Genomic DNA, 22937 nt, shown 5'->3' with positions numbered 1-22937 from the left:
TAATTACTGGTGGTGGGACGTCTTTTGAGTCCGCGCGGGTAGGTACCACCGCCCTGCCTATTTCTGCCGTGAAGCAGTAAAACACAATTGATTCTCAGACCGGACCGTAATAGAAGACTACTAAAATCCTTGGTTCATGCGATCAGCAAAAAATGATTCTTATTATTTATCCCTTATCGCTCATGAATATTACCAGCTTAAAACAACGGGTATTAAATACAGAAATGCATTAACTGTGCTTAGTGCGAGCTTTTTAACGTTATCGATAGGGTAAATTTGTATGCAGTTGGAACAGCGGCAAAAGTAGGCAAACATTCCAACTCCATACAAATTAGAGTTAACTTTTACGCTATCGAGAAAGTTAGGAAACTCGAGCTAAGCACATAGAAATGAAACGGGTTAAAGGGACGCCCACTGAACGAATCCCCAGTACTCTTGGCTGCAGCCCGATCTCCCTCAGGACCTAACCTAGGTAAGGGTTTCAGGATTCACAGCAACCAGACTCGCAGCAGACCCCAATGATGGGTAGCTAACACACAAAGCATTATAATGTAACGGACTATAGACTTGTAAGGGCTGAAGCAAAACGCCTTTATTTATTGCGTAGATCAGTGGCTGCCGGTGTCCATAGACATCAGAAAGAGTTTACCGCAACCCACCTTGAGACATGAGTCGAAATCTCAACCGCATTTAGTGTTCAGTTTTAAATGGAGTGAAGTGTACCGGGTGGAAAAATTTAATACCTATTTGTCGTGACTTCAGTAGTTAAAAATTGTAGTATTTAAAATCTCACCTATTTACTTTTACTACTATATACTATTCACGTAGAAAGTGTTTCTTTTCTTCATAATTTAGTATCCCAATCTAATAGTTCATGGCGTTGTTTTTAAAATCCTTCCACTTGCTACAGTGGCGCCACCTTAATTGGCACCGTTTCAGCAGACACAGTTTAATACACTGAGATGGTGCTCCTGACTTCTACTCTCCATAAATATAATAAGTTTTGCCGCCATCTTTGAAATCATACCACTAGCTATCACGGCGTCGACCAGATTGGTCGCTTATCGACGCACAGTTCTTCCTACACGGAGCGCTCCTTACATCTACGCTTTATAGTTTTAAAATTACAATAAGCACGATAAACAAACCAATTAATTTTTTGGGAGAAAGAAAAACATGTCTTTTCACGTGTCACCTTTTTTATTTAATGGAACGAAATTTCATTACCATTTTCTTGGTCAGAACGTCCAAGTTCTTCTGGAAATGTCTCGACGATAATATGTCACTTAACGCGTCCACAACCACATTCGAATCTACCTCCAGCATGAGGGCGGGCTTACTGCGGAAATGCACTAGTTTGGGTTCTGAAATTGTATAATTCTCGTTATAAAATTAATCATAAATGATACTAACATCACCATGGTTAACTTGCGGACTAAATAATAATAATAACAATGGTTGGTTCGAAGTTAAGTAGGTATCAGTTGAATAGAATATTTTAAATGTATTCAACTGATAATTATTTTTAATAAGTGTATCTTTTTTTATTGGTTTTGGTAATGTTAAGTATGTTTCAATGATACTCTGTACATATATGGACTTCTTGTTGTTGTCTGAAATAAAATAAATCGTTCATTCAATCATTCATTAAGGGATAATCCATTTTTTGTGACTTATTGATTCCTACGAGACAGACTCTGCTAGATAAAGACCTAAAATTATATTATAATATAATCGAACTGCAATTATGTTTAGGTACACCATTCAAATATGTGAAAATGTTTTTTTTTAAATACTTTTTTCAAATTTAATCGGTTCTCCTGTAAATTTTAAAAAATGTCGCTTAAACTAAATAACCTTTCACCCCTCGATATAGACACTCCAAAAGAATATTTTTAGAATCCCATTCTTTCATCTTTATCTTTTTCAGAATATCTATAAATAGAAGGTTTGTCTGGAAGAGATCGCTTTTAGCGATAATACTGCTTATTGTACAAATATATCTGCTTGTTTACTGCTTTTTTTAATGTTACTTGTGTTTTGGTATGCAATAAAGTTTAATTTCCCGATCTCTCTCTATCTGTAAGCTTCCACAGATCAGAATTGAGGCTGTCAGCGCAAAAATGGCCTAAGCTTACCATAGTTAGTATTGAGGCAATCAGGTTTGAATTTTCATGAATTTGAATTTGAGCAGGCAAAAAAACAATACGCGCAAAAATAATGTTTCCAAAGCTATCTGTTATCTATGGGTGAAACTATGGATAGGTCGGTTTTGCATCAAAATTTATTATATTTTAAATAAATACCAATATGGGTATATATAAGCTTGAATATAAAAAAAATTTGGGTTAGGCCACTTTTGCGCTGATGGCTTCAATTCATATTAAAACAACCACATACTCCACTCAAATTTTGGGACGCTGCTCCTAAATAAAGGTTCTTCTTTTGGTGACTTTTTCGGTTTTCTTCTGATGTTTTTCTGGTCTTCCAACATCACAACGATCTTTTCATCAGCATTTTGATCGCCTTTATCGATCCCAAGCGCTTTGTTGTCAAAGTGTCTGTTCGTCAGACTATCAGCCACCTCATTTACTTTGTCATTTGGCACGACTTTGTGAATCAAAGCGTCTATTGTCGATTTGTTTCCGTTATTCTTCCTCACTTGCAGTAATATGTATGCGTTCGAGATTGTAGCTGCGAATGTTTATACACTTGTAAAGATTTGATGAGATACCTAAAAACTATGTTACATAAAGATTTAGCGCGGTTTTTCGCAATGATGGTTTGAAGAAATAGCACTACTGGCGTGCAATATTCCTTTTTATGGAGGGTAAAAGTAAGGAGAAACATTATAATGTATTAAAAAATTTCCGCTGCAAAGGAGTAAGTAAGGTAACGCCACAGTAGCAAGTGGAGGGATTTTAAAAACAGCGCTGTGGGACTAAACGACGAAAGGGAAGATCAGTATGGGAGGCTTAATCGACGAAAGGAAAGATCTTTCACCGAGCTGCAGATATTTTCTCGGTAGACCGACGGTCCAAATGTTGTTGTTCGGAACTTGTATATACGTAAGCTTATCTTGAAAATGTCGTAAGCGAGATTCAGGCATCTGTCAAATATCTTGCGTTATTGATGGCTACCGCCACAGCGCCATAACCTATTAGAGTAGGATACTAAATTGAGAAGGAAAGAAAAGCTTCTTACGTAAATAGTAAAAAGAATAAATAGGTGATTTTTAAATACTAGTTACATATTTTTTAACTACACAAGTTACGAAAAATGTATTATGAATTTTCAAGTCACCACACTTCACTCTGTTTAAAACTGCTATATTCATAATATTTCACTTCCTACACTAGCGCCATTTCACTGAATCTTCCCACAACAATTCACTGTTTACAGGTAGTCACTTTTTCAACTTGTCCCCTATAAAAGATGATGCTCCTTACTTCTACCCTCCATACGTGTAAGTTAGATAATAAATTGAGTGTATTTATTATTAAAAAGTTCAAATTATTATTTTGAATGATCATTACTGTCACTATTATTCTTATTCGATCCTTATAAAGTTTACGAATCATCTTTAATATCTACTATAGTATTAGAGTACCCACACTTTTCATTGTGTGATTTAAATATTGAACATACTACTGTATTCTTTCTCGTCCTTATCATTTTCCATTCCGGCTTATCATACATCATCTACTGCACCCTTCCCTCACCACGTCCTCGTTCTCACACTCCATTTAAGTATTTTTAAGACTTACGATCCTGACATTATACATATTTCATACTTATTACATAATTCATATTTTCATTAGAAAAAAACAAATGAAAACCAGCAGACTAAGAGCTTTTGTTCATAATTGAGAGTGCTATGACAAATGCTTAAAAGAGGGCTTTTTAATCTAATCACTGGCGTATTAGCAACAGGAGCAGAATAATACGTTTTTCGCGATCCATGTTAAGACAGAAGCTGTATTGGAAACAATGGTGTGCCGGTGCGGTGCACCGTACACGGCACCGTGCCGCGGCACGACGCCGCGCCGTAGTCATCACGGTGGCCGGCGCCGTACCGTAGACATGTATCCACGCCGTAACACAGATTAGGCTGTAGGTACAATCAGGGCCGAGCCGCCCTTGTGTGCAAAGTGTGCGGTGCACACAGGCGCCAAGACAATAAGGGTAGCGCCACCGAAATTAAGTTACACTTACATAACAACAAACTCTTTGTAGTGGAGTATCGTTATGCAAGCATGTACAATGAGCGCAACATATACCTTGTAAATAACAAAACATAATGCATTTATAGTACAAGTCTCCTATTTTTTTATTGCTTAGATGGGTGGACGAGCTCACAGCCCACCTGATGTTAAGTGGTTACTGGAGCCCATAGACATCTACAACGTAAATGCGCCACCCACCTTGAGCTATAAGTTGTTACGTCAAAACAATACGTCAAAATTAACAAATAATAAAAAAAAATACATTAAAACATGAAGATTCGTAAAAATAGGTGGCGCATCATGGGTTTCGCACACAGGCGCCGCCTTTTATCTTCTTTAATATAAAAAAAAAAACGTTACCAGTAAACGAAAACAAACACAATATTTTCGACAAAAACATTATCAATGTTGTTTTCGTCTTAAGAACAATGCTATCGCGGTACGATAGCGATACAACAATAAAATTTGATTGGTCGTCACCTTAATTAAACGGGCCTCTTATAATTATTAGGTCGTATAACGTTAACGGGTTTTCAATGTTTATCACAATATTTTTACCCCTATCTAATCCTTGGTAGCATAATATGCTATTACGCCCCAACGGGCGGACCTGAGAGAATTGCTAACACTAGCTCTAGCAAGAGCACTGCTTCACTGAATCTACCACCGGATCGGAAACGCGACCCGCTAAGATGGGGCGAGAAAATCAGTGGGTTGTTTCTATGGGTTAGTTCGCTCCTTGTAATCAATCCCAAGCACCGGTCATCGTTCTCGTCGAACCGGTCACTTGCGACGAAGGGCTCGGAGAGCAAACTAACCCACAGCCCACTGAGTTTCTCGCCGGATCTTCTCAGTTGGTCGAGTTTCAGATCCGGTGGTAGATTCTGCGAAACACTGCTCTTGCTAGGGTTCGCGTTAGCAACGTTGTCAGGTTTGAGCCCCGTGAGCTCACCTACTAGTTAAGGTTACGCTGAATTGGTCTCTCAAGACCATCATGTATGTATGTGCATTAATTTGTAACCCCTCCGCCGATAATCGTCGTCGTCGTCGATCGTCATGAACTATAAAACCGACATGACAGCAGTCTCCGTTCAATCAAAAGCGTCTCTGGCTCATATAGCGCCCGTATTCAAGCGTTACCCTAACGCGCTCTAAGAATGCACCCATTGCATGGTAAACGCCAAACACCGCTGCCCATAGATAAGAGCAGCCTTAACCCTTAGCTTCGAAAGCGAAATTTCTATTATTGGAGTTAAATAAATAGCTCAAGACTCAAACTTAAGCCTTTGAGCGCAAACCGTCGATAAATCGACTCTCTAGTAACGCAGACTATTCCGCAGTTTCATTATAGGTATTACATATAGACCCGTACCTCTTAGCTCGCGCACGTGTAACGTTATTGATAAGTTAATAACATTTATAAATAACCATTTCAAATTATTTCGCTGTGATTGTAGTATTAATTTTTATATTTTTTTAGTTTTTTGTTATGGTACTTTGTTCCAAAAATCCTTTACCATTTTATGCAAAATAAGCTCAGCACTAAAAGGGTTAAGTTTCAGTAGTGGCTAAACCCTGGCAACACCGAGCCGCCATCTCCTCTAGCGAAACAAAAGCATTAAAAAAACAACACGTTTAGATATTCAAAATTATTTATTTTCTTCGATTCGAGTTTTTTTTTATTTGACTTTTTTTTCTCACAAGACACACGGCATATGTACAGCATGTTACAATTCCAATAAAAGAAATAAAAACAATTACTTTTTCTGAACTCATGTGTATCTCTGTTTGAATTCTGTAGGGACATTTCTACTAGGGCCCAAATTTGCAACTTTCACAGCACTCGATCATAAAAGGCTGTTTTGTTTAAGCGACATTTTAGAAATTCTACAGGAGAGTCATTTAAAGTTTAAAATTTGGAAAAAATATCTTAACGAAAAAAAATCTTCTTCAGCTATTTGAATGGACTAAAATTAACTGAAGTTCAATTAAACATATGCTAATACGGGATAAAACGCACTGTTAATTACAAAGATAAATGTCGCCTAAACAAAATAACCTTTCACCTCTCGATACACTGCAATAGTCACTTTATTATATTCAACTTCAAATTCGGACAGGGATTTTACAAAATTAAAAACATCTAAATGCCTCTCTGCACAGATTAGCTTCGTTTAAGAGCGTCAACTCAACGTTTAAGAGGTCCAACAACCCGTGACATTAATCAATCACTGTCACGTGTCAATCTGACAGCTGTCACATTGCGAGTCTGGCTCCGTTTGTATGCAGGGCCTGAGGTGTATGGGCCGATGTAAATCGTAACAATGTAATTTACTTAGAAAGTTTAATGTAGTGATATACGGGGTGAATATTTCAGATGAACCAGCAAAAATTTTAGAATAATCAAGATGCAGTAAATAGCCTTTTTTTTGCTTAGTTGGGTGGACGAGCTCACAGTGCACCCACCATGAGATATAAGTTCTAAGGTTCAGTATAGTTACAACGGCTGCCCCACCCTTCAAACCGAAACGCATTACTGCTTCACGGCAGAAATAGGTAGGGTGGTGGTACCTACCCATGTGTACTCACAAGAGATCCAAACACCATTAAAGCCTTCTTCAGCGAGGCCCATAAGCACATTACGAAAAGTTCAAAAAAGCTATTCAACTACATTAAGATGGTGCAAAAAACATGGTCAACCAAAATATCCACCTTATACATACATATTTTAAGATGCATATTTATATATATATAGTTCAAGATGATATCACAGATTTGAAATATATGTAGTTTTATAGTTTAGAAAACATGCTCATATTGAAATGCAGATTGTGGCAACAAATACCATACACTCCAAGAGAAAATGAATTTAATGAGTGAAGGAGTTAATGAGGATTTTTTAATGATTTTTCAGAATTTATGAAGAAAAACGTATACTTAATTTACATTTAAATACAACTGCAAAATGCAATTGGATACTTATTTTGGTTTAAAAATTAATTTTGTTTTTTTTTGCTTTTCCTTTGAAAGTATTATATTCTGAGATCATTTTTTTTTTCATTTTTTCCAGAAATATTTAATTTTTTTTTGTCGTTTATTATATAAATTTAAAGCTAACTATGCATTAATGAAATTAGATTAATTAAACTATCTTTTTTATTTATATTAATAATTAAACAAAATTAATGACAAGATTTTTTTTAACATTTGTGTAAGTTTTTTGTTTTTTTTTTTTAAACTCCCACCTAGAGTTAGTCATAAGATGCTTTTTCAGTTCTGCCATACTCCGAGTTTTCCGTCACAGATTCCAAAAAGGCGAACGAACCCAACACGCACGTGGCACCAAAACATTAAAAATAATACTAAGAACAAACCGAAATATACTTAAAAAAACTAAAAAAATATTTTCAAAAATAATTTCGGTGGTATTCCCTTTTCATTTGACGTTCGCGCTTTTAAAAATTAATGACAGCAAAATAAAGAAACTAAAAAAAAACAATTGATTCCTTAAAAATTAATACAGAAACGCCATGTTATACTACCTACACTAAAATTCATTCATTAAAATCTTGAAAATTTCATTACATAAACATTTGCAACAGCTTTTAGAACCAATTTTTTTTACGCACACACACACATTAAATCTAAGCAGTATTTAAAAAAACCTGGAATCTTCGTACTACTATTTTAATTAAAATTCATCACAGAAGAGAAATTAAATGCTTCCAAGAAACGTTTTCCCGCCCATTTTTAATTAAATATTAAACATTAGGCGCTTTTCACTATCAAAACCTCTAACGAGATTCGGTCTTTAAAAGTCTTGCTGGTCGAAAAACGCCTATTTGAAAAAAGAAAAAGTTATAAATAAATAAAGCTACTTGACATAACTGGGCTGTATGACGACGGGAATACGCTGCCGAGAAACTTAAATAAAGTCTAAAAACTTTTTGAAAGCAAAAAAGAAAACAATTTAGAATTGCACCAGTTTTTTTCTAATATTCTAAAATAAAGTTCCAATTTATTCGAATGTGATCGTAATAATTAAAATGTTTCGTTCCATTTTTAATTTACAAAAAAGGGAGAAATTTTGGAAAGAAATTGAATTTCGAATTGTACGAATAAGTATTACGTTTACGTTTGAAAACGTAATCTCAAATTTAGAATTATAAAATTTATCATTTTAAATGTTCGGACGCGGTTATATTGTTATGACCCTTCATGTTTGAAATATTCCCTTGACCTTTCATTGTTTTTGGGAGGTCCGGATTTGCTGGTCAAATTTAAAAGAGAAATTATTTATAGATGCGCGAATCTCATTTACACCCGAATGAAATTCGATTAAAACTTTGCAACAAAAAAAAAAGTAAATAAATTTTGATTTCATTTTCTAATTTCAAATCTCAAACACGTTCCAGATTTCGGGTCGAAGCCATTTACGATTTAAGCGGTAATTTTTTTTTTTAAATTAGTATTTTTTTTTTATTTAGTCATGGGAACCATTTTTTATTTGATTTCATAATTAATCGCTTTTATTAATGCCTTTAATATATGCCTATATCAATGACATTCCGTGTGTACAAAATTCATTATTTCGAAGTCAAAAAAACTTCGCATATTATGCATGAGAAAAATTGCATTGGCCCTTTGACTGTCGTGTAGGTCACCGGTGCCCTACGCGGCGCACTGAAGTAATTATGTCGATTTCTGTTACTAAGGCGCCTGCATGGCCTTCTATTGTTTGTTAATGTATGTTTTAGTCTCATAGATCTCTTAGAAATACGATTCATTCTCAGTATTGTTCGGATTCGTCTTTCCCAGAGTCTACTAGATATTCCGGCGCCTTTAATAACCAGTAAATCGACATAATTACTTCAGTACCTTAAAATCTTCTTCAGTTGCAGAGTTAAATATTTATTCAGCCTTGATTTTTATATTCAGAGATAACAAAATCCGCGCATCTAATATTGCCATACATTATGCCAGACAGTAATAATTTGGGACAAGGATAAAAAGCTCAAATTTTTTTTACAGTGAAACTAATATTACTCTGATATAAAAGTACCTTACATACTTGGCGTTCATACAATTGACCCATTTAAGTTTGGCTTCTGTAACTCTGCCACTATTGTAGAAAAACATTAAGTACGCTTGCATGTTTTAAGGGAATAGTTCAATCACACCCAGCACTGTATAGACTACATTTGTAGACTTCGGACACAGTTCCATAGACTGTCACAGATTAAGGCACTAAAGCCATATACTATTAATCGATCATTAATGTTGCTTGTGTATTGTAAATCCACTCGATCCAGACCGACAAAACTAGCCGTTCGTATGTACGCTACACCACTATCACTACACTGGCAACACTAAAATACTGTCATTGAAAATCAACTGAAATACAACAATTTTTCAGTACACCAATGCTTCAGTTTCTCTCGTTTATCGATGGTATCTGGGACGTCTGATGTTACTGCTGCGATTGCCTTGGACTTGCGGGCTCGAGATGAACTCACCAGTCCACCATATTCAAAGCTGTCGTTATCGTTCAATTGTCACAATAAACCGGCAGCAACGGACTTCTGGGCCAATCCGATGTCTCTTCGCTTACACTACTTTCGCTTCCAGATCTGTAATGATAGAAAACAGATTACTTTTAATGTTCTACACACACACACACAGCTGTTACATAATAGGGTAGAGGTACATTACATATGTTACATTTCAAATAGAGCAGACATACAGCAATCCCCCCTGTAACACAGAATATAGGTTCCATGTTATAGAAAAAGGGGTTGTAGGATTATTCCCAGATAACGCGCTTCTATGACCCCATATAACACGTTATGTACAAATATAATAATACAATATGACCAACGTTTTTACAATTCAAAAACTATAAACATAAATTTAATTTTATAACAACACAATATGAATTATACAAATTATTATAAATTTCACAGTACAAATAAACATATAACGCTTGAAATTTCCGCGTTATATGGGGGAATAGCCGTGTTATACCAGCGACTGAAACCGCGTAATGTGTGTAAACCGTGTTGTATATAATGGGGATTACTGTATATGTATTCATGTTGTAGTAAATAAAAATAAAAACTAAAAATACTGCTTGGGTATTATCGTGTTACCTGGTTCTTGTGGGCGTCGCCTCGACCGCGAAGTGCTGTTCCTCAATGGTGGGCAGCAGGGATGTGAGGCGATCGGTAGGGCGGAGCACCTGCGGGTCCAATCAGAAATTGAATGTGACTTCAGTGCACAAAATTGTTTAGAGTAGACTATTAAAACTATTCAATTAAATTGATAAGGAATTATTCATTATTTGGAGTCTTCATTTAAGCATATAAGATAACTACAAGTATATAGTACATAGTACCTAGTAATTAATCAGTAATCAAATATTTAAAATGTACCTATCAAGGAAAAATTAAAGCTTAAAATTTCTCATATATCTCATTAATTTCTCATACAAAACAATGTGCGTATTCATGTCATTACGGATTCTCCCGATCCATTAACGGTGCTTTTAGGTACCTCAAGCACCGGTCACCGTCGTCGCCGAACCCGTCGCTTGCGACGAAGGGCTCGACCAGTAAATGAACCCACAAACACAGCCCACTGAGTTTCTCGCAGGATCTTCTCAGTGGGTCGCGTTTCCGATCCGGTGGTAGATTCTGCGAAACACTGCTCTTGCTAGGGTCAGTGGTAGCAGCACTTCGGTTTGAGCCACATGAGCTCACCTACACGTCAAGGAGAAGCTGAAATAGTCTCTCAAGACTATCAGCATAGGTAGGTAAAGAAAAAATGTGTGTGTGTGTGTGTGTGTGTGTGTGTGTGTGAGAGAGAGAGAGAGATTGTGTGTGTGTGTGTGTGTGTGTGTGTGAGATTGTTGTGTTTGAGGTTGGTTATAAGCGTACGTGCATGTATATGTGTCTAGTTTCTCATGTGTGGAGCGAAGGCAGTGTGTACCTTGAGGGTTCTCTCGGAGAGTCTCCAGACGAGTCGCTGCCGGAGCGGCTGCGCGCTGCGCGACTCGTAGCGCTGCACCACGCCGCGCACGGCGCCGCCGACGCCGCTCAGGGAAGCGTCCGACATCTGTTCACAGAGGAGACAGTTCATGAGAAGCCGAAATTGATAGACACGATACCTGCTGGAAGCTTACGTCATGGAAGTTTGTTATGTAAAATATTACGTCAATAAGAGTTCCGGAGTGCTCACAACATTAGAGTTGTGCTTTATTAAGCCCATCCCTATTCCACTTTGTTTTACATAGAACTTGTAGGCAGACGAGCATACGGACCACAATGGAGGGAGCACTTTTCTCGCCCACCTGTCCTGATGAAATTGGAAAGGCCTCCGGGCCACCAGTAATCCTTCAATGATAAAAAAACGGACAGCTTCTCAGTGGATCGTCAATTCCGGCAAGTCGCTGAGACTGCGCCCTGGTAATAACCCTGTTATAGGACCTGACATCAGCGTTGGACTTGATAGTACCATTGCAAAAATTACTAAGTGTCAATGACATATAAAAAGGGTGAACATCTTACTGTAATAATAATTAACATACTCACATGACAATGAATTTGCAGTTGCCTGGCAAAGTCGTACATGTAGAAAACCTTTTCCGGGACAGTCATTCCTTTTTCAGACCATTCGACGAGTTGTTTTTCTGGAAATACAAAGAAATCAATATTAAAATATATATGTTTAAAGTATTAACGATTATTCAACTGTACTCTGAGTATGTTTACAAAGTACATGCTCCGAGTGTATTTACAAACTATGCCAAACTATGTGCACACCATTCAATATTAGCTATATTAACTCCATCTAGTCTACCATGAAAATTACATTATATGATTAGGAAAAATATAAAAAATGCAAAACTTATAGACACCACCAGGGCTTGTCAAATTATTTATTTAAAAACAAGATGGTCCATTTTATTCGTTATCAGTGTCAACAGTTCGATGTTTTTAATTGAACTTCAATTAAGTTTAGGCCATTGAAATAGATAAAATAGTTTTTAAATTTACTTTTAAATTTAGTTTTAGTTTTAAAATAATTAATTTTTGCCAAATTTCAACCTTTAAACGGTTCTCCTGTAAACCACCAGTCTTTCACCTCTCGATATATACACTACATACGTAGCACTCTTTACTGTCAGGACAGTGTGGAAGTAGGGTTTTGGTGAGAGCATAGAAATTTTCAGAGTCCTTAATATTTTTAGTTTCTATTACCCTCGTAGGCAGACAAAAGCGTACGGCCCACCTGATGTTGAGTGGTTACCGTCGCCCATGGACTTCAGCAATGCCAGGGGCATAACCAAGCCGCTGCCTACCGTTTATATTATGTCGATGGCATTACCTAGTTTATGGAAGAGTAAGACGAGTGCCAGTTCGCTGGTCCGAGCGTTGGCGCAGGTGGCGTCGCACACGGCTATCTCCAGTAGATTCACCAGCTCGCTTTCCTGGGGGCAAAATGTCAAAATGAACCCTTCTAAATATTTTTTTACACTTAAACTATTTGGCGTTCGCATAGAGTTAATAAAGTAACGACTCTTCCGGTTCTTTATTATTTCTAACATTAATCATTATTTATTTACATTTTGGTTGGCTTAAAGGTCTCATTGCCAGGCCATAAAATCGTCGAATAAAAAAAAAAAAAAAGTTTTTGGTTGAATCCCAATAAACAAATCCGTATGTTGTTCTTAGACCTATTACAATGTTTAAAACAGTGTTTTAATTGTAGTCTTGGTCGCGAAATTTCATTTAAATTATGATATTGGCTATCTTATCTATCTATAAATCTATCAGATCGAAAAAAATGTAAAAAATATAAAAACAAGTCATTCGTTGAAACTATACGCGCTGTCTAATCAAACTGACAAACAGATGGAGTATTACAGATCAATTGGTTACAAATAAAACAAAGTATCATTTTTATATCTAACAATCAACTTATATATATTATAACAGCTATTCAAAGATGCTGAATAGACCCACCTGCGCCAGTACGTCTCCGGCGTCAGCATGCATCAGCAACAGCTTCCGATACAGTCTGAGCCAGTGCAGAGCCGTCACGCTGACAGTTCCTCGTGCCAATCCCAGCTTGTCCTGAATGACTCGAGACATCCTGGACACGTCGCCAGCGGTGCAGGCCGATTGTGAGATAGACACTGTAATCAATATTTGAAAAAATTATAAAACCATGAAACATCATAATTTTTTTCTAATAAAACATACTTAACAAATGTTCATTATTGACTTTCACAGTGAAAAAAAAAGATTGTGTAATGAAAATTAAAAATAAAAAAAATAAAAAAATTGCGTAATTGCTGGTGGTAGGACCTCTTGTGAGTCCGCGTGGGTAGTTACCACCACCCCGCCTATTTCTGCCGTGAAGCAGTAATGTGTTTCGGTTTGAAGGGCAAGGCAGCCATTGTAACTATACTTGAGACCTTAGAACTTATATCTCAAGGTGGGTGGCGCATTTACGTTTTAGATGGGCTCCAGTAACCACTTAACACCAGGTGGGCTGTGAGCTCGTCCAGCCAACAGTGCAGTAAAAAAAAATCACAGAACCTATTAACTAACATAAATATTAGAGCAAGAGCGTATTACGAGCACTCACAAGTTTACATAATCACTATCCTGTCTATTCAAAGCAGCTCAGCTCTTGGTCCAGTAGCACCAGAGTCAGTAAACAAAGAAAAAAAAAGAAGATAAAAACCAAAAACTCACCCAGCTCCTCTATTGACACTGTCCTTTTTATGTTGGTCCTAGCCGCATACTCGTCTATGGATATGTTCATGCAGGAGACAGTAATGCACGGCACATGACACGGCCTCACCTTCATCTTGGTCAGAAACCTGTTGAAGAAATCCAAGTTGTTACTAAAATAGGAAACAGGTGGAAGAGGCGGGGTTGGCATCGAACTCCTCTTGTAAGATTTAACCCACAAACTTCATTTTACGTCACTTGGGGCTAAAATGTGTCAACCACACAGACATACATAATGATATTAGCCACAAGTGACATCATCAACTGGTAGGTTTAGGTAAATTATTTGAAGTATAAACATATTTTAGAAATTATGTTTTTTTTAATGCTTAATGCCCAAGCTCAAGATCCACCGGCAGCAAAACATCTCAACTGTATTCTACAAAGTCTGTCAAAAACAGGCAGAAATATCTTGGGATAAATACCCATTTTAATATCCCCCTGTATGTAAAGTTCATCACACTGTTTCTTCTCAATCGTCTCACTCTTGACAGAGTGGTCGTGATCGTCGTGTAGCGTTGGAGCTTGGACTTGATGCGTCTCACAATGTCCCTCCATCTCTCGCTGCTCGAGGTCATTCTACTGCACTCATTTGGGGGTAGTTTTTTGTCTTTTTGTGTCTTTCTTTAAGGACGTCAAACAATCTACTGCCTGCCGCTGGTCGCGTAGGCCCTCGTTCCATTTCTTTTCGAATTATTTTCAAATCTCTATCTTGGTCTGTGTCTATGTCTAGTCATTATAGGTCTTATGTCCTAATAAAGAGGTTGCACGCCACGACACCCCCTGTATACTGGTTTAAATAGATTCGAATTTACAATTTACATGACATTACAAATCGTTTACCTGTCGAACAGATTGATGGCCCCGATGAGCACGTCCGCGGGTAGATCGAACCAGACTTTGAGACAGCGCAACACGTGCGCTGCGCCATCCCTAGCGCCGGTCGTCACTTCGCCGCTCTATAGGACCAAAAGGACCAAACCGTTACAAAGTCTACGTGGCTTATTTTCCTCACGTCCGTGTCGACAAACGAGCAAAGGTGGTGAGGGTTTTTTATAGTTATATGGGTGGACGAGCTCACGGCCCACCTAATGTTAAGTGGTTACCGGAGAGCCCATAGACATCTACAACGTAAATGCCGCCACCCTCCTTGAGATATGAGTTCTAAGGTCTCAGTATAGTTACAACGGCTGCCCCACCCTTTGAAACTGAGTTTTTGTAACAGTAACACGAACTTGTTGCTGTTGCAAAAGCTTACCTTACAAACGTCTTGGGTTCAACTGTCAGATTGAAATAAATAAATATATAAATTAACTAGCTGTACCTGTCCGCTTCGCTGGGCGTTTCAAATTAACATTATTATTTCTCACCCCCACAAAGATTCTGATCATTAACGCCCCCGCAACTGGTGTAGGGAATCCAACGCTCATATAAATATTAGCCTATCCATTAAGTACATGTATTTTCTACATGGATACCAAGTTTCAAGTCAATCGGATGCACGGTTTAGTAGTTATAACGGAACATCCGTAAAAACCACTCTAGATTTATATATTAGTATAGATATAGATTGAAATAAATAAATATATAAATTAATGTTCACACCTCAGACTCCGCGGGCAAGCGCAGTTTCGGCTGAGACTTTTGCTCGAGGAGCAGGTACTCGTTGAGCGTAGCGTACAGTTGCTGGGCCGAGTCGACGTCGTCACGTGACGTGGACGCGACCGGCGAACGACACTCAGCAGCATCCGGGTGCCTCGCGCCCGCTCTCAACATGATCGGGACGGTTGGCGCGAGCGGCGGGTGAATCGGCACCTTTAAGCCGATAACGAAATGCAAACTAAAAATCGGTTGTCTGTAAAGTCGGTTTACTGACGATAGTTGAACGTGACAACATCATAAGAAAATACTGATGGAATGGTTTCATTTTTCAAAAGAAAATTTTAACTTTATTTGTTTGATAGATATTTTGTATGGACAATTGACACCACATTCACTTTTCACTGAACTTCATACTTGACGAAAACATGTAAATGTATTATTGTATAGCAGCTGTCCACGTGAATGCATCGCTCACTCAAGTAGGAGATACAGATGTCGAACGTTGTGCCTCTTTGTCGCTCGTTGCGCGCTCTCGCTTGCACTTCAAGCCTTAAATGGAACGCCTCAGAGCGAGGCAACGCCGCATGAGTCATGTTTTTTCGTGCGTGCAGCCGGCTCCATCGAATTATAAGACGTTGTCACGTCCAAAACTGTTAGGTTAATTTGTTTGGCTAAAGCCGTAAACCTTCAAAGGACGTCTTTATTTCGTGATATATTCGAAGAGCACAAAGCAAAGTCTAAAGTTTCCTTCTCATGAAACGATACCTTCAAAACTCTTGATCAAAGTAGGAGATTAACAATGTATTTTAAGTATTTAAGGACATCATGAAGTATATATATCCTTACCTAAGCGTGCGCAGAGCAAGCAGCGGCTAATGTCGTTGTATATGCCCGTGCCGATCCCCCCTCTGCTCGACGACCCGACGACTTGAGGACCGGGCGCGAAGGCCCTAGTACCTGACCACAAGAGAGCGCTACGGTCAACACACTGCGGCCGATGGCCACGAGCGCTGACTGAAGAATGAGGATTTATTGGATAGGAAGTATTCAAAGGTTTTGAGGTGACAAGGATGTACCGTCAAGGTATTCTTCAATATCAAGGCTTAAAAATTGTTTTTAGCCTTCTTTTTTTTATATATTCAAATTATGTAAGGTATTTCCAATTATAGGTATAACGTGAAACGTAAGAATGTGGGATAATAACTTAAAGACAAATAATATTTTTTAATAATCAGAATTTGATTAAAAGCAGCCTTCAGATCAATAGTAGGTATATCAGGGATTTAATTCGAAAGGAAGGATTTTAGGGATATGATTCAAAAGGCTACTGGTAAACAATGTCTTGTTGAAAAACAATTGTCCAGCCGCCCTGCGCCTCTGGGAACACAGTCAGATACTTACAGCAGTGGTTGAGCACTAGCTGTAGGGCTCGTACTCTGTGCTTGTTTAAGAGACACAGAGACAACAAATCTTAACGTACAAAACTTAGAATTATATATTTTGCCACGGTCTAGATCCCTTGACCCTTAGTATACACCGGGTTTGTAAAACCCTTAATACTATTTTTATATGAACCACTTGGGTTCGTCGCGGAATGCGAAAAGGGCCTCTTGACAGGGATATCCAAAAAATATTTCTATTACCTGTAAAATTATATTGTTAATATTTGCCAAGAATTACAAATTCAATGAGTTATTTTATTCAGGCCAACCAGGTGTCTTTGTACGTGTGTATTTCTTTAGTAAGCAGCTTAATTTTAACTAAAATCGATTTGCTTATGTCATTTCGTAACTAAACGTAAGCGCTAGATTATAATTGTCAAATGTCTGTAAAACGAACCACAAAATCAGCTCATAACCTTTCAAAGATATAATAATCATTTATATTGTGAAGTGTACGCACAATCACGACACTTGGAACGTTCGTGAAAGATTAGTGCAAAAATGATGCAAATATTGCCGTTATATAAACAATGATAAACACCGCCAAACAAGTGATAAAGTCTTATATATTGCTATAGTTTGTACGCATTGAATTAAAATCAGCAGTCGTTTATAATTCTTTTGGAATAACGACAAAGTCATCGCGGCCTAAAGGATAAGACGTCCGGTGCATTCGTATGCAGCGATGCACCGGTGTTCGAATCCTATATTCTAATGAAATACGTACTCAACAAATTGTTCACGATTGGCTTCCACGGTGAAGGAGTAACATCGTGTAATAAAAATCAAACCCGCAAAATTATAATTAGCGTAATCACTGGTGGTAGGACCTCTTGGGAGTCCGCACGGGTAGGTACCACCACCCCGCCTATCTTCCGCCGTGAAGCAGCAATGCGTTTCGGTTCGAAGGGTGGGGTAGCCGTTGTAACTATACTTGAGACCTTAGAACTTGTATCTCGAGGTGGGTGGCGCATTTACGTTGTAGATGTCTATGGGATCCAGTAACCACTTAACACCGGGTGGGCTGTGAGCTCGTCCATCCATCTAAGCAATAAAAAATAAAAAAAAGGAAAGATCTTTATGCTAGCGGATGATATTGCTGGGTAGGTGACCGATGGCCCAAACGTTATTGTTCGAGAAACATTTATATATGTGAGGTTAATCTCAAAAATGTCGTAAGCCAGATTCAGGCATCTGTCATATGCAATAGTAAAACTGTTATCAGTTCGATATAAGATCTTCTCTATTATCATTTTATGCCAACCGTTAACACAACAAAACTATTTGTGCTAAAATAGGCAGAGCCGTGGGTCGCTCCACGTGTGGGCGCGCTCGCACACACGCTCCCAGGAGCAATAAATTCAAAATAAAACATCTCTACATATGTAACTATCACATCAGAGAGTTCATGAAACAGTCGACTAAGACACACACATACACACGTGTGACCTCAAATTGCGTAACAGGCATTTTATTTTAATCCCGACAGCGTATCGTTCAATGAACCCTTACAATAATTATTCTAACAGGTTTCAAGTGTGAACACGTTCGGTTATTATCGCAGAATTTATCCTATTAGCATTCCTCTTTTTCCCCCTACTTATTCGCTGGTAGCATAAGAGGCTATTCCAGCTACGCCCGGACGGGTATGTGAGCTCACGGGCCTCACCAACCTTAGAGAACTTGTCAATACTAGCCCTAGCAAGAGCAGTGTTTCGCTGAATCTACCACCGGATCGGAAACACGACCCACTGAGAAGATCCGGCGAGAAACTCAGTGGGCTTGCATCCCTCAGAGACGTTAGCGTGAATATCATGCAGTTGAAAATGACATCCAAATCCCAAATGAATTGGAACACCGTTTGTTAAATAATAAGCTGTTTACGCCATTGAAAAAAAAAACAATGTCAGGGGCACTCGTTTCGCGCCTCATTTGAAAAAAATAATCTATTTTAATCCATCGCAAAGTGTGGGCGAAAACGAACTGCCAACTCAGGACAGTTAGGCCACAGTGGATTCAAAACTTCCGTAGGGTAGTTTTTTTTTTTAAATACCCTCAAAGATTTTTGTTTTTTTAATGAAATATTAACAGCCGCATCTTTTCTAATCCTGACTGTATCTAATTAATAATCTGTACTCTCTGTACTAATCTGTACTCTTTTTCAGTGATCCAGTTTTCACAGTATGCAGTGAAATAGTGGTATTTTGAAATTAAAAAAAATAATATAATTCAATAATAAGGTAACAAAAAAAACTTTTAAAATCTAGAACAGCACAACTTCACTTAACTAACACAATTATAAAAAACTACACTAAACTACAAAAAATACATATTTTTTTTATATTTTATGTATAGTTTATTGCTCTTTATAAAATTATTAATTGTGTTTCTTCAAAATCTACATCGAGGGGTGAAAGGCTATTTGATTTTAAGCGACATTTCGCTTAACACGCGACATTTATCTTTGTAATTAAAGGTGAGTTTTATTTTATATTAGCATAGTGGCCCGCCCCGGCTTCGCTTGGGAAGTAGCGCACGCAATGTAAAGAATTTTAGGTTATTTTTTTAACACATTAAATAACATTATTGGAGTTTCAGTAAGGATCCCTATTTTTTTTTAAATATAATAAATATAGCCTATGTCACCCGGGGATAGCGTAGCTTTCCAACAGTGAAAGAATTTTTTAAATCGGTTCTGTACTTTCCGAGCCTATTCAATACAAACAAACAAACAAATCTTTCCTCTTTATAATATAAAGTATAGATGAACAGTTCGACGCTTTTAATAGAGCTTCAATTACGTTAACCTCATTCAAATAACTCAAACAGTCTTGTTACGATATTTTTTCCAAATTTTAAACTTCGAAAGTTGAAAAAATTTCGCTTAAATCACAGATTTTCACCCCTCGTATATAATATTATTATGTATCAGTTATCATCTTATCAGTAGAATTATAAAAACGACCACCCAAGAACGTCAAGAAAATTTCAATTTGAATTTTCTTGGACGTTCTTAATGAATTCCCTGCTTATTAATATTTCGTCGTTGATAACAAAAATATTATCAGTGACGTATATTCCATACGATATTCGAGTACCAACGCACGAATATCACGCAATTACATAAACAAACAAAGGTTGTTGACTGCAAACACATTTATCGAGTGTACGTTCAGACGAAAACAAAGCTTGTTTATTATAGATAACATAGTGATATTTGGCTCTAAGCCGCCTTCTACATAGAATTTAAAAATATGAGCACCTCAGTCGCGTTGCTTAATATTTAATCAGCACATTATAAATAGTACTTGGCATTTTATTTTCCCTACCTAATCCCAGGTGGTCTAAGGGCCTATTCCAGCTACACGCGGACGTGAGCTCACGGGGGCTCAACCTGAGAAAATTTCTAACAAAATAGCCTTAGCAAGAGCAGTACTTCGCTGAAGCGACCACCTGAGAAGATCAGGCGAGAAGCTTTTTTTATTGCTTAGATGGGGGGACGAGCTCACAGCACACCTAGTGTTAAGTGGTTACTGGAGCCCATAGACATCTACAACGTAATTGCGCCACCCACCTTGAGAAAGTTCTAAGGTCTCAAGTATAGTTACAACGGCTACACCGCCATTCAAACCGAAACGCATTACCGCTTCACGGCAGAAATAAGCAGGGTGGTGGTACCTACCCGCGCGGACTCTCAAGAGGTACCTACCACCAGTAAAAAACTCGGTGGTCTGTGTGTTTTTGGGTTTGGTTGCACGTCGAAGTCTTAGGCTAGTTCGACGAGAACGGTGACCGAAGCTTGGAGAACCTAAAACCACCGTGAGAGGATCCGGAGGAGCCGACAATGTTTTGGGCGATGGCGGCTTTGCAACGTCGCGTCACCTGGTTACGATATTTGGTTAAAGGCATCCAAGATAAGAATGATCTTGCAAAACTAGCTATTATTTTAAGTATATTATTATAGCAAATGCGACAAATTTTATTCACTTTGTCAAGTAGCTCACAGCTCATCAATGTGCTTAGGGTTTCCCTTCGTTTGCCGCTAGGGGCGCTGTTCCAACTCCATACAAATTCGAGTTAACTTTTACGCGATCGATAAGTTAAAAAACTCTCACTAAGCACACTTGTGTTAGGTTGTAAGTAAAACTCCTAAAAACTGCGTTAATGCTGTCACTTATCTTTATACAAGATGTATAAGAGTTCAACGCATTGCAGTTTCGCTATAGAAATAAAGTGATGATAACCAATCCTTGCTCACAATACGACTTACCACTCATATTATGACAAACAAATGCCTATTACTATTATTATAGCATCGTGCTCATTACTGTTGCCAGTATATTTCCCTTTGCCCAATTATACTAACTATAGAAAGCATTAAATTACCGTTTAAATTTTCCAAAATATCAAAATTAAATAGACAATGTAATTAACGTATACGGCAACTATAAAAACCTTATTGTTAAAGTCAGCTTAATTTAATATTTGTCTCACATAATAAAATTTTAAATTCGCCAAGTACCAAAACTAGTTACGTGACGTGAGTAACCACAGAGCTATTTATGTAAACAGTCGGCTGCATAGAAATTTCAGTGGCAAAAGCAAACATTTGTACAAACATACGTAAGTAATTTTAAATTATATGTGTTGAAAGAAAACAATGGCTTTTGTTTTATTTAAAACCGTACTAAAAGTCACAAAGGCTGCACATTTAACTCCGTTGAGAGCCTCTTATAATAATATGCTTAATCCAAATTTACATCAAAGCCAAATTAAGCGTTTTTAGTGCTGAGCTTATTTTTACATATTTTGTAGACATTGCTAGGGATTTTTGAAAAAAAGGACCTTATAAACTTTTGGTTAAAAAAAACAAAAATCAATGCTCACAGCGAAATAATTTTAAAGTGTTATTAATTTGTAAATGTTACTACTTGTTAAAAAGTGCGCGTGCGCGCTAAGACACGTCCGTACAAGTCGATACCTAATACCATGATCAATTTACGCAATAGTCGCTATTCCGACGCTCCGTTCTTTATACGCAACAAAAGAGTCGATCTATCGATGGTTCGCGCTCAGAGTCAAATACAATGTGACCTTTGAACGTCTAAATTGATTACAAGGAAACGCCAAGTACATATTGAGTATTACGCAGTGGCGTATTTTAACCAGACCGGTTTCACGTTGCGATACTAAGGACCTTCCGCTGATGGCAGTGCGTCGTTTTTCAATTACCCACTGACTTTCTCGCCGGATCATCTCAGTGGGTCGCGTTTCCGATCCGGTGGTAGATTCTGCGAAGCCCTGCTCTTGCTAGGGCTAGTGTTCGCAGCACTCCCGGTTTCAGCTCCGTGAGCTCTGCTACTAGCTCGGTGAATCTAGAATAACCCCTCGAGGTTACCAGAATAGGTAGGAAAAAAAATAAGAAGATACACTAACACATTAGGGCCACTGTCACATCTACTATAATGCGCTAAAAATACACCATTTTGCATTACTCATACTCTGAAACAAGATGTCTCATGTCTTTCCAATGCGTTACGAAGCTCTCTTCAATTAACAAATCACTTTCCATTACTAATAACTCTACGCTTAAGGGAAATAGAAAAGCCGGACGTGAATGGTGTGGCCATCACAGAACACAAAGATATTTGACAGATGCCTGAATTTAGCTTCCGACATTTTCAAGATAAGCTTGCATTTAAACAAGCTCCCGACAACAACATTCGAAGTGTCGGTCTTCCAAGCAATATAACCCGATCGGTGGAAGATCTTCCCTTTGACGTTATACATACAAATGGGGCCGTTTTCAGCTCCTTCGACTACAGTAGATTGGAGAGAATCGGGGCGTTTTCCAATCCCAACACAAT

The 22937-nt window shown here is 37.8% G+C and overlaps 2 protein-coding genes across 4 annotated transcripts in view; both read right to left on the bottom strand.

Annotated features, from left to right (window-relative positions):
* Positions 1 to 1181: 1181 nt before the first annotated feature.
* Positions 1182 to 5746, bottom strand: LOC134199644 (uncharacterized). Its single transcript, XM_062670974.1, has 3 exons — positions 4587 to 5746; positions 2401 to 2694; positions 1182 to 1364 (listed from the first exon to the last, which is right to left on the bottom strand). The coding sequence occupies exons 1-3, from the start codon at positions 4624 to 4626 to the stop codon at positions 1201 to 1203; spliced, it is 498 nt and encodes a 165-aa protein (XP_062526958.1). The 5' UTR covers positions 4627 to 5746; the 3' UTR covers positions 1182 to 1200.
* A 114-nt stretch (positions 5747 to 5860) lies between these two features.
* The window catches only part of LOC101739346 (cyclin G), a 33532-nt gene continuing 16455 nt past the window's right edge, over positions 5861 to 22937 (bottom strand). For all 3 annotated transcript variants that reach the window (XM_004922175.5, XM_012692226.4, XM_062670972.1), the window contains 10 exons: positions 16475 to 16585; positions 15632 to 15841; positions 14870 to 14985; positions 13988 to 14115; positions 13250 to 13422; positions 12612 to 12714; positions 11816 to 11913; positions 11214 to 11339; positions 10376 to 10464; positions 5861 to 9856 (listed from right to left, as the gene is read on the bottom strand). In XM_004922175.5, the coding sequence (XP_004922232.1) occupies positions 9775 to 9856; positions 10376 to 10464; positions 11214 to 11339; positions 11816 to 11913; positions 12612 to 12714; positions 13250 to 13422; positions 13988 to 14115; positions 14870 to 14985; positions 15632 to 15802 (1086 nt within the window). In that variant the 5' untranslated portion in view covers positions 15803 to 15841; positions 16475 to 16585 and the 3' untranslated portion in view covers positions 5861 to 9774. The remainder of the gene's footprint in view (positions 9857 to 10375; positions 10465 to 11213; positions 11340 to 11815; positions 11914 to 12611; positions 12715 to 13249; positions 13423 to 13987; positions 14116 to 14869; positions 14986 to 15631; positions 15842 to 16474; positions 16586 to 22937) is intronic.

Source organism: Bombyx mori, chromosome 11 (assembly GCF_030269925.1).
Source record: "Bombyx mori chromosome 11, ASM3026992v2".
Lineage (NCBI taxonomy): Eukaryota > Metazoa > Arthropoda > Insecta > Lepidoptera > Bombycidae > Bombyx > Bombyx mori.
This window is presented reverse-complemented; position numbering and strand designations above follow the sequence as displayed.

Excerpts from the sequence above, each read along its gene's own strand:
- LOC134199644 (XM_062670974.1), bottom strand. The coding sequence starts at position 4,626 with ATGTTTTTGTCGAAAATATTGTGTTTGTTTTCGTTTACTG. Across the intron at positions 2,695-4,586 it reads GTGTTTGTTTTCGTTTACTG|CTACAATCTCGAACGCATAC; the intron begins GTAACGTTTTTT and ends AAACATTCGCAG. Across the intron at positions 1,365-2,400 it reads CGTCCCAAAATTTGAGTGGA|AACCCAAACTAGTGCATTTC; the intron begins GTATGTGGTTGT and ends ATACAATTTCAG.